The sequence below is a fragment of the Parambassis ranga genome, chromosome 7 (assembly GCF_900634625.1).
Source record: "Parambassis ranga chromosome 7, fParRan2.1, whole genome shotgun sequence".
Classification (NCBI taxonomy): Eukaryota; Metazoa; Chordata; class Actinopteri; family Ambassidae; genus Parambassis; species Parambassis ranga.
In genome coordinates this window covers 11,349,542-11,368,550 of record NC_041028.1, presented here as the reverse complement: position 1 = coordinate 11,368,550, position 19,009 = coordinate 11,349,542, and the positions used below count along the sequence as shown (strand labels likewise).

Genomic DNA, 19,009 nt, shown 5'->3' with positions numbered 1-19,009 from the left:
CCTATGGTGCTGTTAGTGCTAAAATCATCAACAAGGAACAAAATCAATAAAACACAACACAGATATCCATTATCAACGAAACTTTAATAACAAAGGAAAAGGAAAATTGCAGTTTCATTCAGGTCCCCAGTCTCTACAATCATTCTCAGTGTTATCCATCTTTTTCTATCTTTTTTTGTCTTCTGTGTTGTGCAGGACAGGACAGTGGCAGGACCTCAAAACCACACCAAAATACATCTACGTTACGGTCTCACATTCTGAAGGAAAAAAAGAGCAGATGGGAAAAAAAACAGTGATGAGAAAACACCAACACTGCAAAGAATGTAATAGCAGATCACTTTAGAGACTAAGTGAAGGGTGTATGTACTGTATCCAAAGCCCTTCCAAATATAAGTAATAGGACACAAAGTAATATCACCTCCCAGGTGTTAGAAGATAATGACTGCATTTGATAAATTCCTTAATGCACATAGGCAGGTTATACCGTCTTGTATTAATCAGGGACTGGAAACTGTATACCAGAGCCACAACAATGAATTCTCTCTTTCCTCCAGGTCATTTTTCATTCAAAAGCTTGGAGCAGGCCAACTGGACTTTTTGGAGTTCCTTGAAGATGTTTCAGTGCTCCTCCAAGCAATTCCAGAGCCATATATAAGCATGGTGTACATCCATTTTTGACTAAAACTTAAACACTGAATTGAGATGTAAATTAAAGATTTATTTAATTGCGAGCAATATTACTTGCCTAACATTTATAGTATGTTCTTACATGTCATTGTATTTTTTCACTGTATTTATCTGACAGCTGGTTCTAATAGTTCGATTTTTTACAGAGAACTGAAGAATAACTTTAGGAATGTGTATATGTAATTCCTCCACCTTGACCAGGCATAGACTTCACTCAGTATAAAGATTAAGACGCTGTGATGAGGCTGAAATGACCTTCCTTAGTCATTGTTCGGTGTCACTGCTGCCACTTCTTGATATACACAAAGTCTCAGGTCATAATTATTGATTAAATTAGTATTGATAATTAAAGCAAATGTTGAACTTACATGCTACTTTAGGTTTAGAGACTTTGACGCTGGCTTCTGCGGCCTTCAGTGCCTCGGTTTTGAGCTGTGGCTTCAGTGCAGCCCGCACCGCGCTAGCGCAGATAGCGGAGAAGCGGATGTAGCTGCAGAGAGAGCAAGTGTTAAAAGTGCATGCAAGCAATACTGACAATGGCTAGTCTGGAAAAGACAAATACCACCGCTACTATAACCGAACGATACATTTAAAAAAGAAAGACAAAATACCAATAACATTTATAATGTCAAATGCATGTGGTGGAAAGCTATGCTAGTAATGCCGCGATGCTAGCTACGTGAATCTAGCAATTACGTAATAACAAAACCTAGAAGGGCTTGGTAATACAAATTATACACTCTACATTTACCACAGTAAGTTCAATATGAATCCACTTGTATGGATATTTTAATACCTTAAGCCTGCCTGTCTCCAGTACGCGACCATCTTGCCTGTGTTGTGGCTTCAAGGACAGGTCGGATGCCTTCTTCTTCTTCTTCAAATACATTTCCGGTGGGCTGCAGGCTGTAAGGCGTAATGCTGCCCTCTATAGGACATTAAAACGGGCAGGGGCACCCATGTACTTTCCGATGAAGGTCAAACATGAATCTGAAAAGTGAAAATAATGTATTTCATAGCAAAGACAGAAAATATACTCTTCAAAACAGGCACTGTCTAGCTCTTTCATAATTTTAACTAATAAAATAAAAAAAATAACAAATGTTAATTTTTGTTATTCAACGTTAACAAAATAAAACACATAAAATGTGTAAAAAAATAAAGCAATTACTTTATTGACAAACTGTTGATTCTACATACTCGTATATTAGAAAAAAGGATACATTCAACGAGTTATCCAGGCTGACCTGGACAAATGTAAAACATTGTCAGGAGATGGCAGTATAACGCAACATAGAGGGTGTTGAGGAATAAGAAGAAGATTGTTCTGGAAGTCAGACTGCAGCAGTTGTTTCTGCCACCACCAGGGGGCGAGTCGCCTCTCACGCTCCATAAAGGGTTCTTCTTCAGCTCCTCCCTCCTTCCTCACTTCGGTCACGCTGTCGTCAGTCGCCGGCTCCGAGCTCTGACAGAAAAGCCTGTAAAAATGAAGATCTGGGCGTCAGAGCATATTTTCAAGTGAGTAGTTGTCTTTTCACTACGTTGCCTGTGTAAGAATGGTTGTTAAATAACCGACGTCTTGATGTGGGATCACTTTTGATGGCCCCTGTACTCCCCGGGGCACAGCTGCTAGCCTCTTAGCTGCTCTTAGCTGCTTAGTTGCTGATAAGTTAGGTAACTAAGAGCCTTCGTTAAAGTTGACCTAACTCTAACCATATCCTTTGTTTTTAAAGGCCATTCTGCATAAACGTATGCCATAATTGCTAAACTATCTTTGATGTGCCAGTTTTTTGTTTTGTATTTTTTTCTTAAGTATTAACATTTTCCGGCTTTATGTAGCAGAGGTGTTATGACGCTAGTTAGCTTAGCTTAGTTAACTTTTGAACCACTAGAGGTTTAGTTTTGAAGCTAACTTCGTCTATTGGTGGTGTTTAAGTATTCGTTTTTAAGGGTTATCGCAACATTTATGTTACGATAAGGAGTGAATACTTTATTAGTGTGTGTGTGTGTGTGTGTGTGTGTGTGTGTGTGTGTTGTCTTAATCACGGGAACAGTCTATCCGCCACCATGACAGCATGTACCGTGATCATGGGTGTTACATAACGGTCTGTCTGCACCAGTGGAGGGACTCTGCGATGAAATTACGATCCGTCTTTATCCTTACCGCTTTTCGTTTCAATGGAAAACAGAGTGGTCTGTGTGTTTATCAGTTTCCAGAAGGTTCTGGATAATCCCGTGGCGTTGAGGAGAGTCCGCGCTGTGCGGAGGGGGGCGTTCCTCCTCCGGCCTGCTGCTGGCCGGTCTCTTGTTATTGTTGTTTAGTGAATCGGTGCCATTATCAGATGTGTGAAGCTGGAAATGTATAAAAGGGGGCTTTGTTAAATCACAGTTTTCTGAGAGGTCGCTCTTTTTCGTTGACAATTCTGGTATCACGCTGTGGTCTTCACTTTTCTCTGAGTGTTTAGCTCTACACTTTAATATACACATTCAGACAGAAAATGCCTTCAAACATGTTTTACTAAAACATCAACTGTGCCTTCCCTGGAAAAAGATGTTTTTGTCATAGCTGTTCAATTGTCTCTGTTTTATGCTATAATTAGTGGAACGTGTGTGATGTTTGCATGAAAAGTATAATATATTACTAATGTATTGTGTGTGTGTATTAGCAAGGGAGAATCTCAGAATCTGTTTCTAATGTTGCCATTGGTTATTATAGCCATCCATGGGAGACGGTGACCAAGGCAGCTATGCAGAAGTACCCCAACCCCATGAACCCAAGTGTTTTTGGTGTGGATGTCCTAGACAGAAGTGTGGACACGGAGGGAAGGTTACACAGCACCAGACTCCTCAGCACAGAGTGGGGGCTCCCTGCCATGGCCAAGTCGGTATGTTGGAAAGAGAAAGGAAAACTCGAGCTGCTCTTATTCTAAATTTTGATTAATAGTGTGAAGTTTTTTTAAGGCTAAGTTGTGTCTTTTTCTTGCAGATCATAGGGGTAACAAGAACATGTACGTATGTACAGGAACATTCGGTAGTGGACCCCAAAGAGAAGACCTTTGAGCTGAAATCTACAAATGTAAGTAACACTGACAGTTACTACATTTATGGCATGATGGTGGTGACACTGAAATATTTATTAGGATATAAAACTAGGAAAGTTTTTTTCTGATGTGCTGGAGTACATGCCTTAGGTTTGAGCATGTCCCACTAATATCTACTCCCTTGCACACTTGATCATTTCCACAGTCAGCTGTGGCTCCTGATTTTCATTAAGTCACCACAGGGAATCAATTACCAGTTTTCTGGGAGCTTTCACAATGTGAAATCAAGACCTAACAGAAAAATGAAGGAGGAAAGGCAGGCAGTGTCACTGAAATGGCTTTGAAAGTTCTAACCTTTTCTGATTTAGGGGGAAAATGACTGACAATGTGAATACTGTGTGATGTTATATTATAACTATATTACCTCTGTGCAGATCTCCTTCACTAATCTGGTGTCGGTGGACGAGAAGTTGACCTACAAACCACACCCACAGGATCCAGAAAAGTAAGTGGCCTGTGTACAAGCTAGGTTATGATGAAATGCCAGCGTCCCACAAAGAACACAGCTGCCCGAATTATAGGATTATTATAGGTGATTGTTTCAGCACTGTTTTGTGAGCTAATACACGGATGGTTGTATGGTTTCAGGACTGTGCTGACACAGGAGGCCCTGATCAGTGTGAAGGGTGTCAGTCTGAGCAGTTACCTTGAAGGTCTCATGGCCAAGACCATATCTGTCAATGCTGGCAAGGTGAGGGTTTCTCTAAAACTCACTCTGGCTGTAAGGCAAAGAAACACACTCACTTTATAACAGAATACGTGTTATCCTCACAGGGTCGGGAGGCTATGGAGTGGGTCATTAGACGGTTAAACACAGAGATTGAGGAGCTGGCAGCCACAGCTCGTGGTTCCATGCGTGTTCCCATGGCAGCAGCTGTTGCAGACAAATGACCCAGCCTTTCACCCCTGCTAGCTCCACCATCATGAACCTATGGACTGCTCAGACATTTTCCCCTCAAAGGGGCTCCTATTACATCTGCCAACACAGCCTAACAATGCACAGCCTCCTTCTTTGTGTCCGTCTGTCATCAGAACACAGTCTGTCTCTCAGCCTTCTGTGCCGTCACCTTCCTACTCATTGCTGTGGGCTGTGACATGAAGTGTTCTATTGACAGTGTAAACTAACTACCAGGGTTCAATTAGACTGCACTTGAAGCTCCTAGGACTTTGTCTTGTGATATGAAAGCTCTTTTTTAACATTCACACTGTGCCTCCACATCATTGTATGCTCTTCCCTTCCTCCCTTTGTCTTTACCATTTCATTAGTGTTTATAAATCTTTGTAAACAGGTTGAATGCAGCTCAAATGAAGTTAGGATGAACAGTATCTGACATGGCATTGTGTAGCTGACCAAAAAAATCTCAGAACCAAAAGCCACCAGTGCAGATGGACTGTAAGAACATGTGAAGTGAAGCTGCATCAGGCTTTTTACACTCCACTGTCTTGTGAGGTCCATCCTGGGTAACCTGTATCCTGGACCTGTTGAGCCCCAACTACACTTGGGTGTATTTGTGTGGTGCCTAAGCACAACTGGACCAGAATACTTGTAGGTACAGTTGTCCTAAACATTTCAGTTTAGGCTTGTGGTTCAACAGACCTTACAAAGTAAGTGTCCGATGGTGTAGTTTCTTAACTAATTTGTCTCTTACACTGATGTGTTCTATAGTTACAGTAGACAAACGTGTATACTTGAACAATGTTTAATAACTTATTTTCAGTGTGTGTTCAAGTAAGTATACCAACCGTTGCAGGAGGGACCCTGCAGGGTTGTGTTCAAGGTCACTAACTGTGCCTACATGAGCTGTAAAGATGGAAATAACTTAAACCCCCAAGCACTTATGTGTAACTTTGTGACCATGAACACCCCCGCTCTGTCAGCCACCCTGACCACTTCAGTCATGTCTGTTATTTATGTTTTGTTTTGTATTGGTGAACATTGACAATTGGTGTTAAGGTGGTGTTTTTATAAAGAAAAATGATTGTGCAAGCAGCATTGTAGTTTGCATACGTTTGCATTGTTTTCAATAGAAGACTGAGGTGCTGCAAAGTCAACCTTTAGTCCGTTTAGATCCTCAATACCTGAGAGTCAGTGGTTCATCTCTTCAGCATATTCACAGCACTCTAATGGACCACAGACCTTTGTGTATGTACTTATTTAATGCAGTCAGAGTCACTTTACAGTATTAATGTCTCCTTTAATGGAGCTCAGCAGTACGTCGGTCCTCTGGTTACGTGAATCTTTTTAAAAACCTTTGTCTCCTGTCCCGCCTCATGTGCCGTCTGAACTCTGGATTGTCCAGTCTGGAGTCTGGTGAGCCAGCCAGTCAGTATCTACAATGTCTTGTTCAGCAAATGATGTTTTTCTATGGACGGAAACCTTTTAGAAACAGTGGCTGTAAATAGGCTAATATTTATATATTTTGGTTGTTACATTCCAAGAATGTGAACATGTAACAGAATTTAAGGAGTACGCACAAATGTTTCAAAATAAAGAGATGTCATTGTTTCATGAATGTGGCATTATGGAGTGTTTTTGTCTGAAGGACCTGAAGTTGTCGGTAAAATTTCTCCATCTTTCATTTTGCATAATGGACATTGTGTGGTCTTTGAAATTGGACAGTAAATGAAACGGTGTGTCCACAACAAACCAGAATTAAAAATGTTCTTGCAGATGACCCAAAGAATGTATTTTTAAAAAGCTGAGGACGCAGTTTAATTCATCATTGGGACTCCCACTTTACAATCATTAATGTTGCAGGCTTAAGCACTTAATTGATGTAGCAATTAATTGTAGCAAGTCTTATGGATCATACATAATGCAGCTTTTTATATATTGACTGACAAGTTTGAGAGGATCTGATGTGAGACAGGGAGCATGGTGCAGGTCACATGGGCCTCAGTCTGTCAGCAACACTTCAGCATCTGAAGAGAAGGCTAGAAATCCCTGTGAAACAAAGACGACAGTCAGCACAAAGAAATGTCTTCAAGTGATTTTTGTGTTCTAATCCTACCAGAACTGACCTCCTGCATAGTCAGAACAGAGTTGACCAGCTGGGCGTGCTTCATCTTGGGTTAAATAATCCCTTTTCCCAGTTTGTCTGAAACGGAACACTTCACTGTGTCAGATTGCTTAGAGTTAAAACACACTTTAAGTCCTGTGTTGTTTTAGTTCATTGTGATGAAGATAAAGAGCACGTTTATGCTCAATATTTGATATTATTTCCAGAGATAGGAGAGTTCAACTCATTAATACAGCGCTGGATGGTGACTGAACTGAGAACAGAAAACAAAATATGTGGCAGCGACTCACCGTTCAGTTTTGTCAGGACTACAAACTTCATCCCTGTCCGTGCCATATTTTGCAATGCATCTGTCTGCAGGTAACACACTGTTTAATTTGGCATACATACTACATGATGTTTTTTATGTTATGTGCCATTTTACCTCAAACATTCCCACTTCACTTGATGCCAGGGTCAGTGTAAGACTGAAACAAGTAGTAGTTTTATTATTACATTAAACTGGAGTTTGAGAACTCAGCTGTGTGTTTAAAAACATTTTGATGCTCACTTATCCATTGTCATGGAGCCTTTCAGTCTTCCACTAGCGATCCACATTTTACCACTGAATTTTGAGTCCTGGAAGAAAAAGAGGTTTGAATTAGAGCCCCAAATGTGGTGAAAAAGAAGCTGTAGTGACCCAAACAGAGATACTCACAACACTGAGTTTGAACAGCGGGGTCTGGGTACCATTTGGCTGGATGGCGAAAGCCTTCACAGCAACCTGACTACAGAGTTTAACGGCATCTGGGTGTAAGGAGAACATTGGGGCCTCCGTGGCATAAACCTGTAGAGTCATCAGCAGACCAGGAAACATCTTGGGAAGCTTCAGGGGACAAAAAATGCTTGATGAAACATTACAACGCTTAACTGAACACACTGTTGCCAAATGCAGACTCACCTGTGGAATGAACTGTCCCATGTAGCTGGTGTTTAGGCGTACAGGTGAAATGTGAGGTATCTAAGATAATGGTACAAGTTGTTTAGAGAATAAAATAATTAATTCTTAACTTAGAATAATGATTCAACTTGCTTTCTCTTAATTCTTCTATGAGTCTTCTCATGGCCCCTTACCATGCTGTCATTGATGAGGACCTGAAGGAAACCAGCTGAGTAGTATCCATAAGAGGCAGTGTTCAGAGAGTATTCAGACAGGCCCACTGACAGCATGTAGGCTGACTGCTCAGTCATTGTGAAGCGCTGAGCCTCAAAGGGAGGCTCCACAGGATTGTTGATGCTGTAGAACTCTCCCTAGTGTTGCAAAGGTTAAATTGACAGTGAGCGTCTTCTTCCTCTGCTGCTACTGCTGACACAAGACACAGCCTCTAACATTACTTAACCCTGTAGTGACATGTATTGCTCAGGATCACAGCAGTGTCGGGAGTGAAGTTTGTTAGATGAGTAGTTATTGAGAAAGCTTTGAGACTTTGCCATTTTAATTCTGAGCAGACACTATAGAGTATAAAAGTTGAAGAGATTCCATGGTATGACAATAGATTCCATAAAGCTGTCTGTCCTTGTCTGTTCTTACCTTAAGGCAAAGCTTCAGACTGGATGCATCCATGAGAGGTGAGTCAGTGAGAGGAAGGGCAAGAGTGAGAACTTGATTGATGTCAAAGGAAACTGAAAAGGATAAACATAATCAGTATCCATTCTAGAACTATTATTTATGGGGACTAAAGAAAAGTAACTTGTCCCACTCTGCTGCAATACCGTTCATGGCCTGCAGATGGTACTCCAGGTTTAGGATAGATTCTTTCACTGCAGGGCAGATCTGAGGAGGAAACAAGCTGCTGTTTACCACTGAAAATCTGCAGTGTCTTTCAGCTGAGAGTTACCATGTGACAAATATCCAATGAAACACTCACTTTCATCTCTATTTCTGCTCTGATACGCCCTCTGAAATGGTCCACAAATGGCTGAAATATAAAGCTGTTGACAAATAAAAACACAGGGCTCACATCTTGATGCCAGTATCCCTTCCCCTAAATTACTATTTTTGTTTTGTTTTGTGCTGTTACCTGGCTCCACCATAGAATTCTACATCCACATTTCCAACATGTGCATCACAGCTGGCGCTGTCAACAGACAGGTGCCCATCAGGATCTCTGCCCAGCTCCAACACTGAGGTCACATCCACACTAATTATGGCCGCCTGAAATGATCCGCTATCATGTCTGGATGCACACAATGCATGCAAATGAACATTTATTTATACAACAGATATGCTTCCTCTCTTAGTCCACTTCCCTCTTCTTTCTCTATTCAATGGATATTTTTTGCATGTATCTTGCTAATGATTAGTCATCTTATTAAACCACTGATATTTGTCTCTTCTGCTGTAGCTGTCATCGCCAGTTTAAAGATAATACCACTTGTTCTACAATCCAATCAGCATGAAAACCTAAAGAGTCACGACTTTGCTGACCTCAGATGAACTACTGTTGAACTTGAACCCTTCACTTCCTCCTGGCGTACATGTGTTTATAGCAACATTTTTACATGAAGATAATGGTCAGATTTGTGTTTTGTCTAAACTAAAAAAACAGCTATGGTTCATCAGAATGTTTTTAAATATAGTCCGAGGTTATAGAAGAAGCTCACATTATGCCAAATTGGTTAAACCACTGGCCAGTCAGTGCAAGGTTGATGCCTGAGATGGACGTCCTAAATCCTGTGACTTCAGGAGCAAACTCAACCGATGGTTCTGGAAAGTCACACTTTGTGACAGTGATGCTAGAACACACAGAAAGAGCAGAGATCCATCCTTAAGCTGCTCAGTCATTTGACATTTAAAGTATGACAGAATAATAACAGCAATAAGAGGGCTTTAAACGTACCCTGTTAGTGTGTAGTACACAGTGCCAATTCCAATGTCAACTCCACCATGGATGTCAGGAACAGTGAGGCTTCCCAGCTTTCCCTGAATCCATCCTACACTTGTTTGCTTCCCTGTAAAGAAAAAAACATTTTACAGACTGAACAGGACTTTATGAAAAGAATTTGTAGCTTGAAATTATTAAAATTTCACTGTAGCCTTACCGTACTGAAGCCCTTTGTTAGTCAGGATCATTTGTATTGCAGGATTGTCTCCACAAGTGTAAGAGAGGAGTGTGAGCACTATTATCACAGATAAAAGCATTTTGGCAGGTCCCCTGTGGAGCAAACAACAATATGTCTACTGAAATAAACTCAACATTTAACTATGCAATAAAACAACCATACTGTCACAACACACAGGTTCAGAGCATACCTGAAATGGAAGGATGAATTCGTCAATGTTTGAAGTCCACTTAGTCCTGCAGACTCGCGTCTTATTTATGCTGCAGCATTTACTTCCTTTATCAGTGAAAAGTGAAACTCCCTAGTTTGCCTTGTGTGTGTCGGTATAGGAAGAGATGTTAACCTGGCTAGTAGGGTGTGTTAAATAGAAAACCCAGATCAAATGAAGGAAATATACATGCGCAAACCAGTTTTTGAATGTGCATAAAAGCCTAAAAGTAACATCCTCATTCTCAGAATAACAACATGGCTGACCACCATGCAGAGGAACTGAAAGCTGACATTCACATGTTGTATCATTTTAGATAGGCTGAAGTGTGAAATCTGTACTAGCTCAGAGACAGCTGTTAATGTGTTCACACAGTCTGTGACAAGCTCTCTTAAAGGCCTGTGCAACTGAATATTTGAATTGTGAAAAATAAATGGCTGCAGGTGAAGATCTTCTCCTATCTCTAAATGTTCTAAGTGCAGAAACAGAAACCTTTATCAGACCCCAGAGCTGTAAACAAAATAAAAGAGAAGGGGTTTCCTGGAACGTCAACAAGCAATAAGTCATTAGAATCACCAGCCATAAAATATTTGATTTATTTATCTCTTCAACAAATACTCTTTGTCTCACTCACCACAATTAGTTCCATTAAATCACTACAAGTTCAATAGGAACAGAATATTATCTGACAGACATTGTTTTTTTTCATACAACACTATAAGGACCCACTTGCTTGCACTTGAATTCACTTCATCCAAAATGACACGTGAAACACCAAGAAAAACGAACGAACCAACTAGGACTACTATATAATAATCAAAGAAAAACACACGCACGCACGCGCACGCACACACGGAAAACCAATAGAAAAAATGATTTCTGTTCAAACCACTACACATATGGTTTATAGGGCACCATCTAGTCTGATGGGCGCCGTAGTCTTATATTTTTCTCTGATTAATAATATCTAGCAGCTCAAAAAACAATAATAACATATTCACGCGATTTCACATATTTCATTCCCCAGATATGAACACGTACACACCGACAGACCCAGGGCGGATATTTTCACTGGATCTTTGCATGAAGACCTGGACAGGTGTCAGATCAGACCTCCATCCATGCGGAGGTTCCTCAGTGCAGTTAGTAAAACACGTTTTCTGGAATGACTACTTTTACACGATGACTGTAGAGTTTATTATTGCACATTATCACGAAGGCAAAAATAAAAAGATGATGTACATTTCACACAATTATCCCGGTCCTCCCCGTGAGTCTTCATGTCACGTGTAAGGTCTGGGGATTTTTTTTTTTATTATTATTATTTTATTTTTAGGACGAGGCCATTCAGAAAGTCACCTCCGCAGCTCTCAGTCGTGGATATTGTACCTGTATGCCTCTATGAGCCCTTCAATGGAATGAATGAAGCCAGATATGGCGCATATGCCCCCTATAACAAAAATGGCAACATCGAAGAAGACGTGGTGCCACAGGAGGTTTCTCCACTGGAGCTTTAGGTGGAAGAGGCTTGGTAGGAGGAAGCACAGGCCAGCCCCAGTCAGGCTCCCAGTTAGACCCATGAGAAGGGCGAAATGAGGGACAAAGACGGCCATGAGCATGGTAAAGACAACCAATCCCACACGAAGGCCCAGACCCCATGATTTCAGCTGTCCATTTGGGCCGTAGCAGTCAGGAAAGAGGGCTCTCCCGCCATCCTGGAACAGTGATTTCTCCAGAACTTCTACTGCAGCGAAGAACGGAAGCGGATAAGACAGGAGCGCCTTGGAGACAAGGAACAGGTTCACCACAGCCCGGATGGTTGAAGGCAGGTTGTCCGTGATGACCTCTTTAGTGGCGTCCGCCCACGTCAAGTAGGCCACCAGTGCGAAGAGGCCCTTGAGGACACAAGCCGAGATGTGAGTCCAGTCCATCATGCAGTGGAACTCACTGGGCTTCTGCATGTTTCCCTCCAGGGAGGGAAGGAAGATCTGGGAGGTGTAGCTGAACACGATGATGCCGATTGAAATGGGGAATTTCTTCACATCGATATAAAACTTAACCTTCTCCCAGGCCCAGTCGCGCGCCCTGGAGAGGCAGTAGGCAATCACGAGGACGTTGATAACGAAGTGTGCCAGCGTGCAGAGGAAGCTGAACTTGGACACGGCCTTCAGGTTCTTCAGGAACGCGCACGGCAGGAGCGCGGCCGTGGCCACCACAGACCAGGCCTTCTGGGAGACGGGAAACCCCGGGAAGCTGTTGTACATCAAGTTGCCACTGACGACGACATACAGAATGCAGGTCATGACCAGCTCGATAATCTGAGCCACGTTCACGACGTGGCCGCCCAGCGTTGGGAAGCGGGGCGCGCAGCAGGCGTTGGCGATGTCCACGTAGGAGTCCCTGACGCGCTCTTTGATGCCATCCTCGTTCTCCTCGTACAGACACGCGATGAGGATTTTACCGGTGTAGCAGCACACTACAGCCGCGAAGATGATGAGGAAGAGGCCGAGGTAGCCGCCGTGGAGGATGGCGTACGGCAGGCCGAGGACGAACATGCCCTGCGGACAGAGAAGCGCAGTTGAGTGATAATGGACGAGGCCCACATCGCAGTGACAGGCCGCGCTAAACCAGGCATGCAGGGACTGAGCTCACACAGCGCCCAGCTTACATAATAACAAATTATATTTTCACTACAACCAAAGAAAATTATGGAGCACAGAAACGTGTGCATTATACAGCTGATCATTTGCATTACATTTCTCTATTTTAATCTGTCTGGCCTTTAAGAATCGGCCGCTCGTTTACAGGAGATGATCAAATTAAAGGATTAAAAAACAATTTAAAATCGAATTTTTAATTCATTTGATCACACCTTGAATTTGATGGAGGCGCAGATAAGCGCAGCCTGTGGGCTATCAGTGTCAAACAGGCCCTGTCTGCAGCTCCACTGATAAAAAGATTAGAATAAATATATTCAACGCGCTGCCTTCAACGGATTCACGCACAAAACACGAATTAGACTCTAAATTGAAGCCTGCATTTGCATAAATAGGCCTAATTTGTTTGCTAACGTGAAACATGCTGAACAGAAATGAGGAAAATGTGAAAATCTTCAGGGTGACTGTGTGGGTGCGTGCCTGCTGCACATGTCATTTGATTAAAAAAAAATATCTACCTGAATGGCATTAGTGACATTCCAGCCAGCTTCCCAGGACGTGATTTTTGGTTTGTTCTCATCCAGCGAGCCCCCTGTCTTCAAGGATGAGGGCCTCGGGCCTGTTCCGTCTCGCTGGTAGTGGCTGTCTCCATCCAGCTCCCCCTCTCCCTCCATTTGTCCCCCTTCCTCGTCTCCCTGAAGGACATCCATTTGCATCCCTTGTCTGTAGTCATAATCCAAGTCATCGCACTCGGCGAAACCCAAGCCCTCCTCGTCGGTCGCCGCCTGGAAGCCCATCCTGGCGAACAGCCCGCTGACCTTGGCCTGGGATTTGTTGGACACCGTGTTGGCAGCATTGGTCAGTTTGTTGGAGAGCTTGTGTCGGATTAGGTGAGCCATCTTTTTCCGAAAGAGATGTGATCTTCAGTTAAAAAAAGGATATTACCAAGAAAAAGAGCAGAGCGGGTGCATGCAAGGCGGTGTCCTAGCTACAGTAAAATCATGCCTGTTGCCTCTTTTTTTTTGACGTCGTCGTAAAGGAGCCGGAGCTCACCAGCCTTCTAAAGGCTGCAGAACAATTTCACCCAAAAGTCCTCAGCCGCTTTTCTTCACTTGCTCATCCATTCCTGAAAAAAACCCTTTGTCATCATGCCTCAATGAAAAACAGCCTCAAAACAGCGACAAAGACGAACGTATGTCCTGTTATGTCGTTAAAAAATACATTTAGATTTTTTCACCATGCAATCCTCTCAGTTTGGAGTCTAGGTGGTAACAGCGCGAGCCCTGGAATCTCTGCATCACTCAGAGAGGGGGGGGGCGTGCACGTGTCCGCATAGAGTGCCAGTGTGTAACGGCTCGCGCGCAGCAGCTCTATCACGGGTGGCAGAGAGAGAGAGAGAGAGAGATGATGGTCTCAGCGGGATCACCGGCGGTGATCACGATAAAACGGTCTGACTGTTTAAAGGAAACTGTATCACAGAACTGACATCATGCATGAAGAGAGGAGACCAAACATTCACCTGCTTCCATTATGTCAACAGGTCCACACACACACACACACACGTCAGTAAAACAGCTGGCGCCATGCCCGTGAGTGTATACAAAGCAAAACCGTCTGTATTCATTTATTTTTATTTTTTTTCTAAAATTAAAACTTTTTAAATTATTACCGTTGATGGATATACGATGTATGCGATCTGTTTTAAATGGGCTGCTATTAACACACTTACAAATAGTCACAAACACCTGTTCTGCTCGACCGTATTTTAATGTGTGAAATCAATCTTACATTTGTTAAATGAAGCACGCGACTGCAGCAGACACACACACACACACACAGAGAGACACACACACACACACAGAGAGAGGGAGATAGACACATGCTACAATTTTGCGGATAAAAGGTGTTATATCCCAACTGTATTTATAAATATTTATGTATTTCTTCATGTATTTATTGTTACCAGAAAATGAATGTTTTCCATCTGTTTTTTTTACATATAAAAAAATAACGAATGTTAAAATGATGGCACTGTGTGCTGGAATTTCACATGTATAGTTTTCCCCGTTGTGAACACGTGCAGCAGACTGTGGAGCAGCGTGCTGCAGCTGGCCTGCTGCAGAGCAGCGGCAGCACCGCGGACAGCTCCCTGACAAACTGACCCTCCCTCACTATTTGGTTTTTCTTTCATGCGGTTAAAAAACAAACGGGACAATAATACAACACGCGCCCTGCATTTTATTACCCGTCGTTTTGTGTGCTGCACTCACTAAATATTTCTTCTCCTCCTCGGCTCTAATCCTTGGGAATACGAAGCACCTCATTTTTTTGCCTCCATAATCTGCTGTGACACGGCTGAGCAAAACTGTCATCGAGTTTTTGCAGCCGGCTTGCAGAAATGTAGCCCACTGTGGCAGGACGACTGAGAAATCAAGGTTTTTTTTTCCTTTAGCCGCCATTGGTGCGCATAAAAAAACAATCATCTGTGTAAATTAGAGAGATTTTTCCATTATATAACCTATACACAAATTACAATTTTATTGGGGTAATAAAGGACCACCAAACTGAATAACAAAAGATTAATAAAAATGCAGTCCAATTTTTTACAAGCAACATTTGAAGACAAAAAAATAGAGGTCTAAATTTAGTAACTAGCCAGAGGACAGAGAAAGTTCCGCATATTTTCATGCCTGGCTGGGGCTGATTTGCCAGCTGCTATTTGCGTTCAGGCTGACACAATGTTTGTTAGTGAGTGTGTCATCCTTGTCTGAGGATATGTGCGTGTGTGTGTGCGTGTATGTGGAGAACTAGGGAGAGTCCTTGAGGCATCTCTCCCCACTACCCCCCCCCCCCACCCACCGTCACACTCACAGTCCCTGAAGCTTGGGCAGAGGATCGGCTGCAAATGTCACACGCACGCGCACCAAACGGAAGCACGCAGGATACACAGAAGAAAAAATGCTTACCCATCAAAGGGGAAATGTGAGAGAAGTGCACGCAATACAGCAGCAGAAACAGAAATAAATAAAGCAGCACATCGCATCTAAACAAACAGGCCACATTCAATTCTCTCAACATGTTAGATATTTCCTCATAAAGTGGATTTTCAGACTTCAGCCTTTTTCTTTCAAAGGACTTGAGATTGGTTGCTGGGGCGACCAGTTTAGCTTCTGAGGCTACAAAGAGACGGATTAAACCGGGCTGCATGTGGGTGTGTGTTTGTGAGTGACAGCAAGTAGGCTTGCAGCACAACCCGTTCTGTGTGTGTGTGTGCAGGCCTGAAATACGGAGGGGCTTATAGCCTCGTCTAACAACCATGCAGTGCTGACTGGAAGCAATAATCTCTGATAGTTGCCATGGCCACAGTAATTGGACTGGGTGTGTGCACGTGTGAGTGTTTTATAGAAAATAGGTTTTCTCAGCATTGGTCTGTTTGTTTGTTTGTTTTATTAAGAATAAAATCCCAAACCCTTTTTTTAATGAATGCAAAAAAACCTGCTAAAATTGTGATATGTTTTAAATAAAGAATCTATATGATATGACATAATTAATGAATTTTGCAATGTTTGGCTATATAGTCTAATAATAATGATACAATTCAAGAAAGGATGGAGCATCACTCACCATTTATCCTTTCTGTTTCCTTGTTTGTGATAGTTTCTTGTGTTTTATGATTAATTTACCTCCTTTTTCTGATCCTTGTGAATGTTGTTTCTTGTGTGCAGAGTAGAGCCATGGAGGTTGGAGGGAATTTTCTCCACAGTGTGGCTCTGATATATCAGATATATACTGTCTGCCCCCTCAAAGAACATTCCAGTTCATTTTCGTGTCCTTTCCTCATAATTACTATTTATTTACCTTATCATAACATAAAAACAGCAGTGTCAATTGTCTGACAATTGTCGCGAAATCCCTTTGTGGATTCAATAAATCCCCAAATTAGACACTGAATAATAAAAATGAAAAATAATGACACTGAGATTTATTCGCCAACATTTACAATAAGTGACCCTGTGCGACATATTTCCCCCTCCTCTCACTTATTGTCGATGACTTATTGTCGATGACCAGTCTGCTCACTCCTCACAAAATGGAGGCTGCTTGGCATCATGCGTGGCAGTCCCAGAGTGCTTGTAGCTTATTAGTTCCCCTGCACCTCATCACCGCTGCCTGGATGACAAGCACAACAAGCAGAGAGCTGCAAGCGCTGTTCACGGACAGCGGCACAATGTCACGTCTTGCCTCCAGGACTGGATGCCAGCGTGTGTGTGTGTGTGTGTGTGTGTGTGTGTGGAAGGGTAGAGGGGTGTATTTGTTTGAGTTTGTGACCGTATGTGTGTGTGTGGGATGCGATTGTGTGTGCGTCTTAGTAGTAGATACATAACTGTGTGTGTGTGTGTTTGAGAGGGTGAGGTGACCCAGATCTGCTTATTAGCATCAGAAGGAGAGGGGGGCAGCAGTCACTTAGAGCTTTGTGCCTGAGCAGTGAACTGTGTTCATGCTTCAGTAACACAGCATCATACTGTATCCCCCCACCACCAACACACTCTCGTCTTCCTTCATCTTTTTCATTCTCTGCTCCTAAATATCTCTGCTGTCCAGGATATAAATCCATTTCTCTACAGTTCTTCACACATCAACCAATCTAAATAAATGTAAAAATAATTGTATGGGTCAAGATAACCACAAGTGGGGAAAGCAAATGTTTGCTTTATTTGAATAAAATAAAATAAAAATTCTGTAGGCTACATTTAGTAAAATTCTCAAACCTGGGAAATGTGAATGGGTGATTCAAACGTCTTTCGGTTTCCCTTTGGTTACTAATTTATAAAAACAAGCTAACAGAAAGGTTTTTAAAAAATGTGCTTATACCCATGGTCCTAATAATTGCTATGGATTCAGTTTATTTAGGCTAAGAACATGAAATTCTGGACACCTGCTCCCAAAACGCGTGAACCTTCTAACATATGCACTGGCAGACTGGTATAAACACTTGCTCTCATGGGCAGGTGTCCCACATTTCCAGCTGAGGCTGCACAGCTGAGAAAAACAGAAGCAGACAGAAGGAAGTGACATATAAGTCTAAATGACACTGATATCTCCCTAAAGTCACAAAATGAATGTACAGAGATATACATTCCTTTACTACAGGAATGTATATCTCTGATTAAGCTGGCAAAAACCTTTCCAATAGCTTTTACAAACCCTGCCACATACACTTGATTATTGCGGTTTCAAAAACAAACACTAGAGGGCAGGATTTGCACTTCGACCAGGTCCAACAAGGAACAAGATAGGCGAGGGAAAATCACAGCTTCCCAGCCTGCGGGCCAACAAACACCCCTTTCGACTAGACTTAACCAATGCAGTGATAACATAGCCTGCATGAACTCACAGACAGGATGCTTCCTCATTGCACCCATTCTGAACTCACTGTGACTGCTGCGGGTGGAAAGAGAAATTTCCAGTAAACACAGTCAGTAGTAGTAAAGAAAAGTCACCCTAATTCATTTGGCATTTCTGTCACCTCCTACATGATTCAGTGATTGTTTGTTTATTTATTTAATCGGGGAAATATAGGCTGTATTGTTTGGTGCCTACAGGTCTGTAATTTTTCAAAAGTGCTCTCCGTGATATGTATAACCAATATACATCTGTCCACAAAAACACATCCTTACACAGTGCAGGGTGACCTCTGGTGGTAAGACGCAGACATCTTTTTAATTCATATTTCTCAACTCACTGTAGATGCCATCAAATCATCAATGGCGTGGTGGTGTAAGAAAAGAGAATTATACCTGCTGGGAAATTAGGCCGATGTGGAGGTGGATTAAAGTACAATGCTGTTGTTGGCTGGCTCCAAAAACTCTTTAGCACCTATTGACTCCCAGAAAGTCGCAAATGTATTCTCGGTCATTATAGCCTGTTGCCAATTGCCACATTTGTTTTTCTCTAAAAATAACTTAGTAAATAAAAAGATATGCCTTAAACATTGGTCACGTTTAACTTTCATGTGTCTTGAATTTGCCACAAATAAAGAAAAACACTTAAGTAAAGTAAATGTCTTATCACGGGTAATCTATGAAGTCTGTCATTTACTCAGATTTGTTTAATGTAACCTTTTTAACTTCGTTTGGCACTTCCCCACACACACAGACACACACGGTCTCTGGCTGGGAACTGCTAGTTGAGGCAGTAAGCTTCCACCCGGATGTATTTTGCAGTGACGCGCGT

At 42.3% G+C, this 19,009-nt stretch overlaps 4 protein-coding genes across 4 annotated transcripts; 1 reads left to right on the top strand and 3 right to left on the bottom strand.

Annotated features, from left to right (window-relative positions):
- Positions 1 to 65: 65 nt before the first annotated feature.
- atp5f1e (ATP synthase F1 subunit epsilon) lies at positions 66 to 1,618 on the bottom strand. Its single transcript, XM_028410762.1, has 3 exons — positions 1,484 to 1,618; positions 1,056 to 1,177; positions 66 to 257 (listed from the first exon to the last, which is right to left on the bottom strand). Coding segments are annotated over exons 1-3 (156 nt in total). The 5' UTR covers positions 1,516 to 1,618; the 3' UTR covers positions 66 to 255.
- A 442-nt stretch (positions 1,619 to 2,060) lies between these two features.
- LOC114439130 (PRELI domain containing protein 3B-like) lies at positions 2,061 to 5,779 on the top strand. The gene is made up of 6 exons (XM_028410918.1): positions 2,061 to 2,205; positions 3,404 to 3,572; positions 3,674 to 3,763; positions 4,163 to 4,233; positions 4,377 to 4,479; positions 4,563 to 5,779. Exons 1-6 carry the CDS (start codon positions 2,174 to 2,176, stop codon positions 4,677 to 4,679), a joined length of 582 nt encoding a protein of 193 aa, XP_028266719.1. The 5' UTR covers positions 2,061 to 2,173; the 3' UTR covers positions 4,680 to 5,779.
- Positions 5,780 to 6,481: 702 nt separating this feature from the next.
- bpifcl (BPI fold containing family C, like) lies at positions 6,482 to 10,331 on the bottom strand. The gene is made up of 16 exons (XM_028410164.1): positions 10,101 to 10,331; positions 9,890 to 10,002; positions 9,688 to 9,799; positions 9,452 to 9,583; positions 8,869 to 9,024; positions 8,716 to 8,779; positions 8,561 to 8,621; positions 8,379 to 8,470; positions 7,922 to 8,098; positions 7,749 to 7,808; positions 7,506 to 7,673; positions 7,359 to 7,426; positions 7,233 to 7,275; positions 7,099 to 7,162; positions 6,810 to 6,886; positions 6,482 to 6,732 (listed from the first exon to the last, which is right to left on the bottom strand). Exons 2-15 carry the CDS (start codon positions 9,987 to 9,989, stop codon positions 6,861 to 6,863), a joined length of 1,323 nt encoding a protein of 440 aa, XP_028265965.1. The 5' UTR covers positions 9,990 to 10,002; positions 10,101 to 10,331; the 3' UTR covers positions 6,482 to 6,732; positions 6,810 to 6,860.
- A 1,157-nt stretch (positions 10,332 to 11,488) lies between these two features.
- Positions 11,489 to 13,674, bottom strand: LOC114438913 (vesicular inhibitory amino acid transporter-like). The gene is made up of 2 exons (XM_028410561.1): positions 13,294 to 13,674; positions 11,489 to 12,676 (listed from the first exon to the last, which is right to left on the bottom strand). Exons 1-2 carry the CDS (start codon positions 13,672 to 13,674, stop codon positions 11,489 to 11,491), a joined length of 1,569 nt encoding a protein of 522 aa, XP_028266362.1.
- Positions 13,675 to 19,009: the final 5,335 nt, after the last annotated feature.

Excerpts from the sequence above, each read along its gene's own strand:
- LOC114439130 (XM_028410918.1), top strand. The coding sequence starts at position 2,174 with ATGAAGATCTGGGCGTCAGAGCATATTTTCAA. Across the intron at positions 3,573-3,673 it reads TCCCTGCCATGGCCAAGTCG|ATCATAGGGGTAACAAGAAC; the intron begins GTATGTTGGAAA and ends TTTTTCTTGCAG. Across the intron at positions 4,480-4,562 it reads TATCTGTCAATGCTGGCAAG|GGTCGGGAGGCTATGGAGTG; the intron begins GTGAGGGTTTCT and ends TTATCCTCACAG.
- atp5f1e (XM_028410762.1), bottom strand. The coding sequence starts at position 1,515 with ATGGTCGCGTACTGGAGACAGGCAGGCTTAAG. Across the intron at positions 1,178-1,483 it reads TGGAGACAGGCAGGCTTAAG|CTACATCCGCTTCTCCGCTA; the intron begins GTATTAAAATAT and ends CTCTCTCTGCAG.
- LOC114438913 (XM_028410561.1), bottom strand. The coding sequence starts at position 13,674 with ATGGCTCACCTAATCCGACACAAGCTCTCCAACAAACTGACCAATGCT. Across the intron at positions 12,677-13,293 it reads ATGTCACTAATGCCATTCAG|GGCATGTTCGTCCTCGGCCT; the intron begins GTAGATATTTTT and ends CTCTGTCCGCAG.
- bpifcl (XM_028410164.1), bottom strand. The coding sequence starts at position 9,989 with ATGCTTTTATCTGTGATAATAGTGCTCACACTCCTCTCTTACACTTGT. Across the intron at positions 9,025-9,451 it reads TTTAACCAATTTGGCATAAT|ACATGATAGCGGATCATTTC; the intron begins GTGAGCTTCTTC and ends GTGTGCATCCAG. Across the intron at positions 7,276-7,358 it reads GGCTCCATGACAATGGATAA|TCTTACACTGACCCTGGCAT; the intron begins GTGAGCATCAAA and ends TACTTGTTTCAG.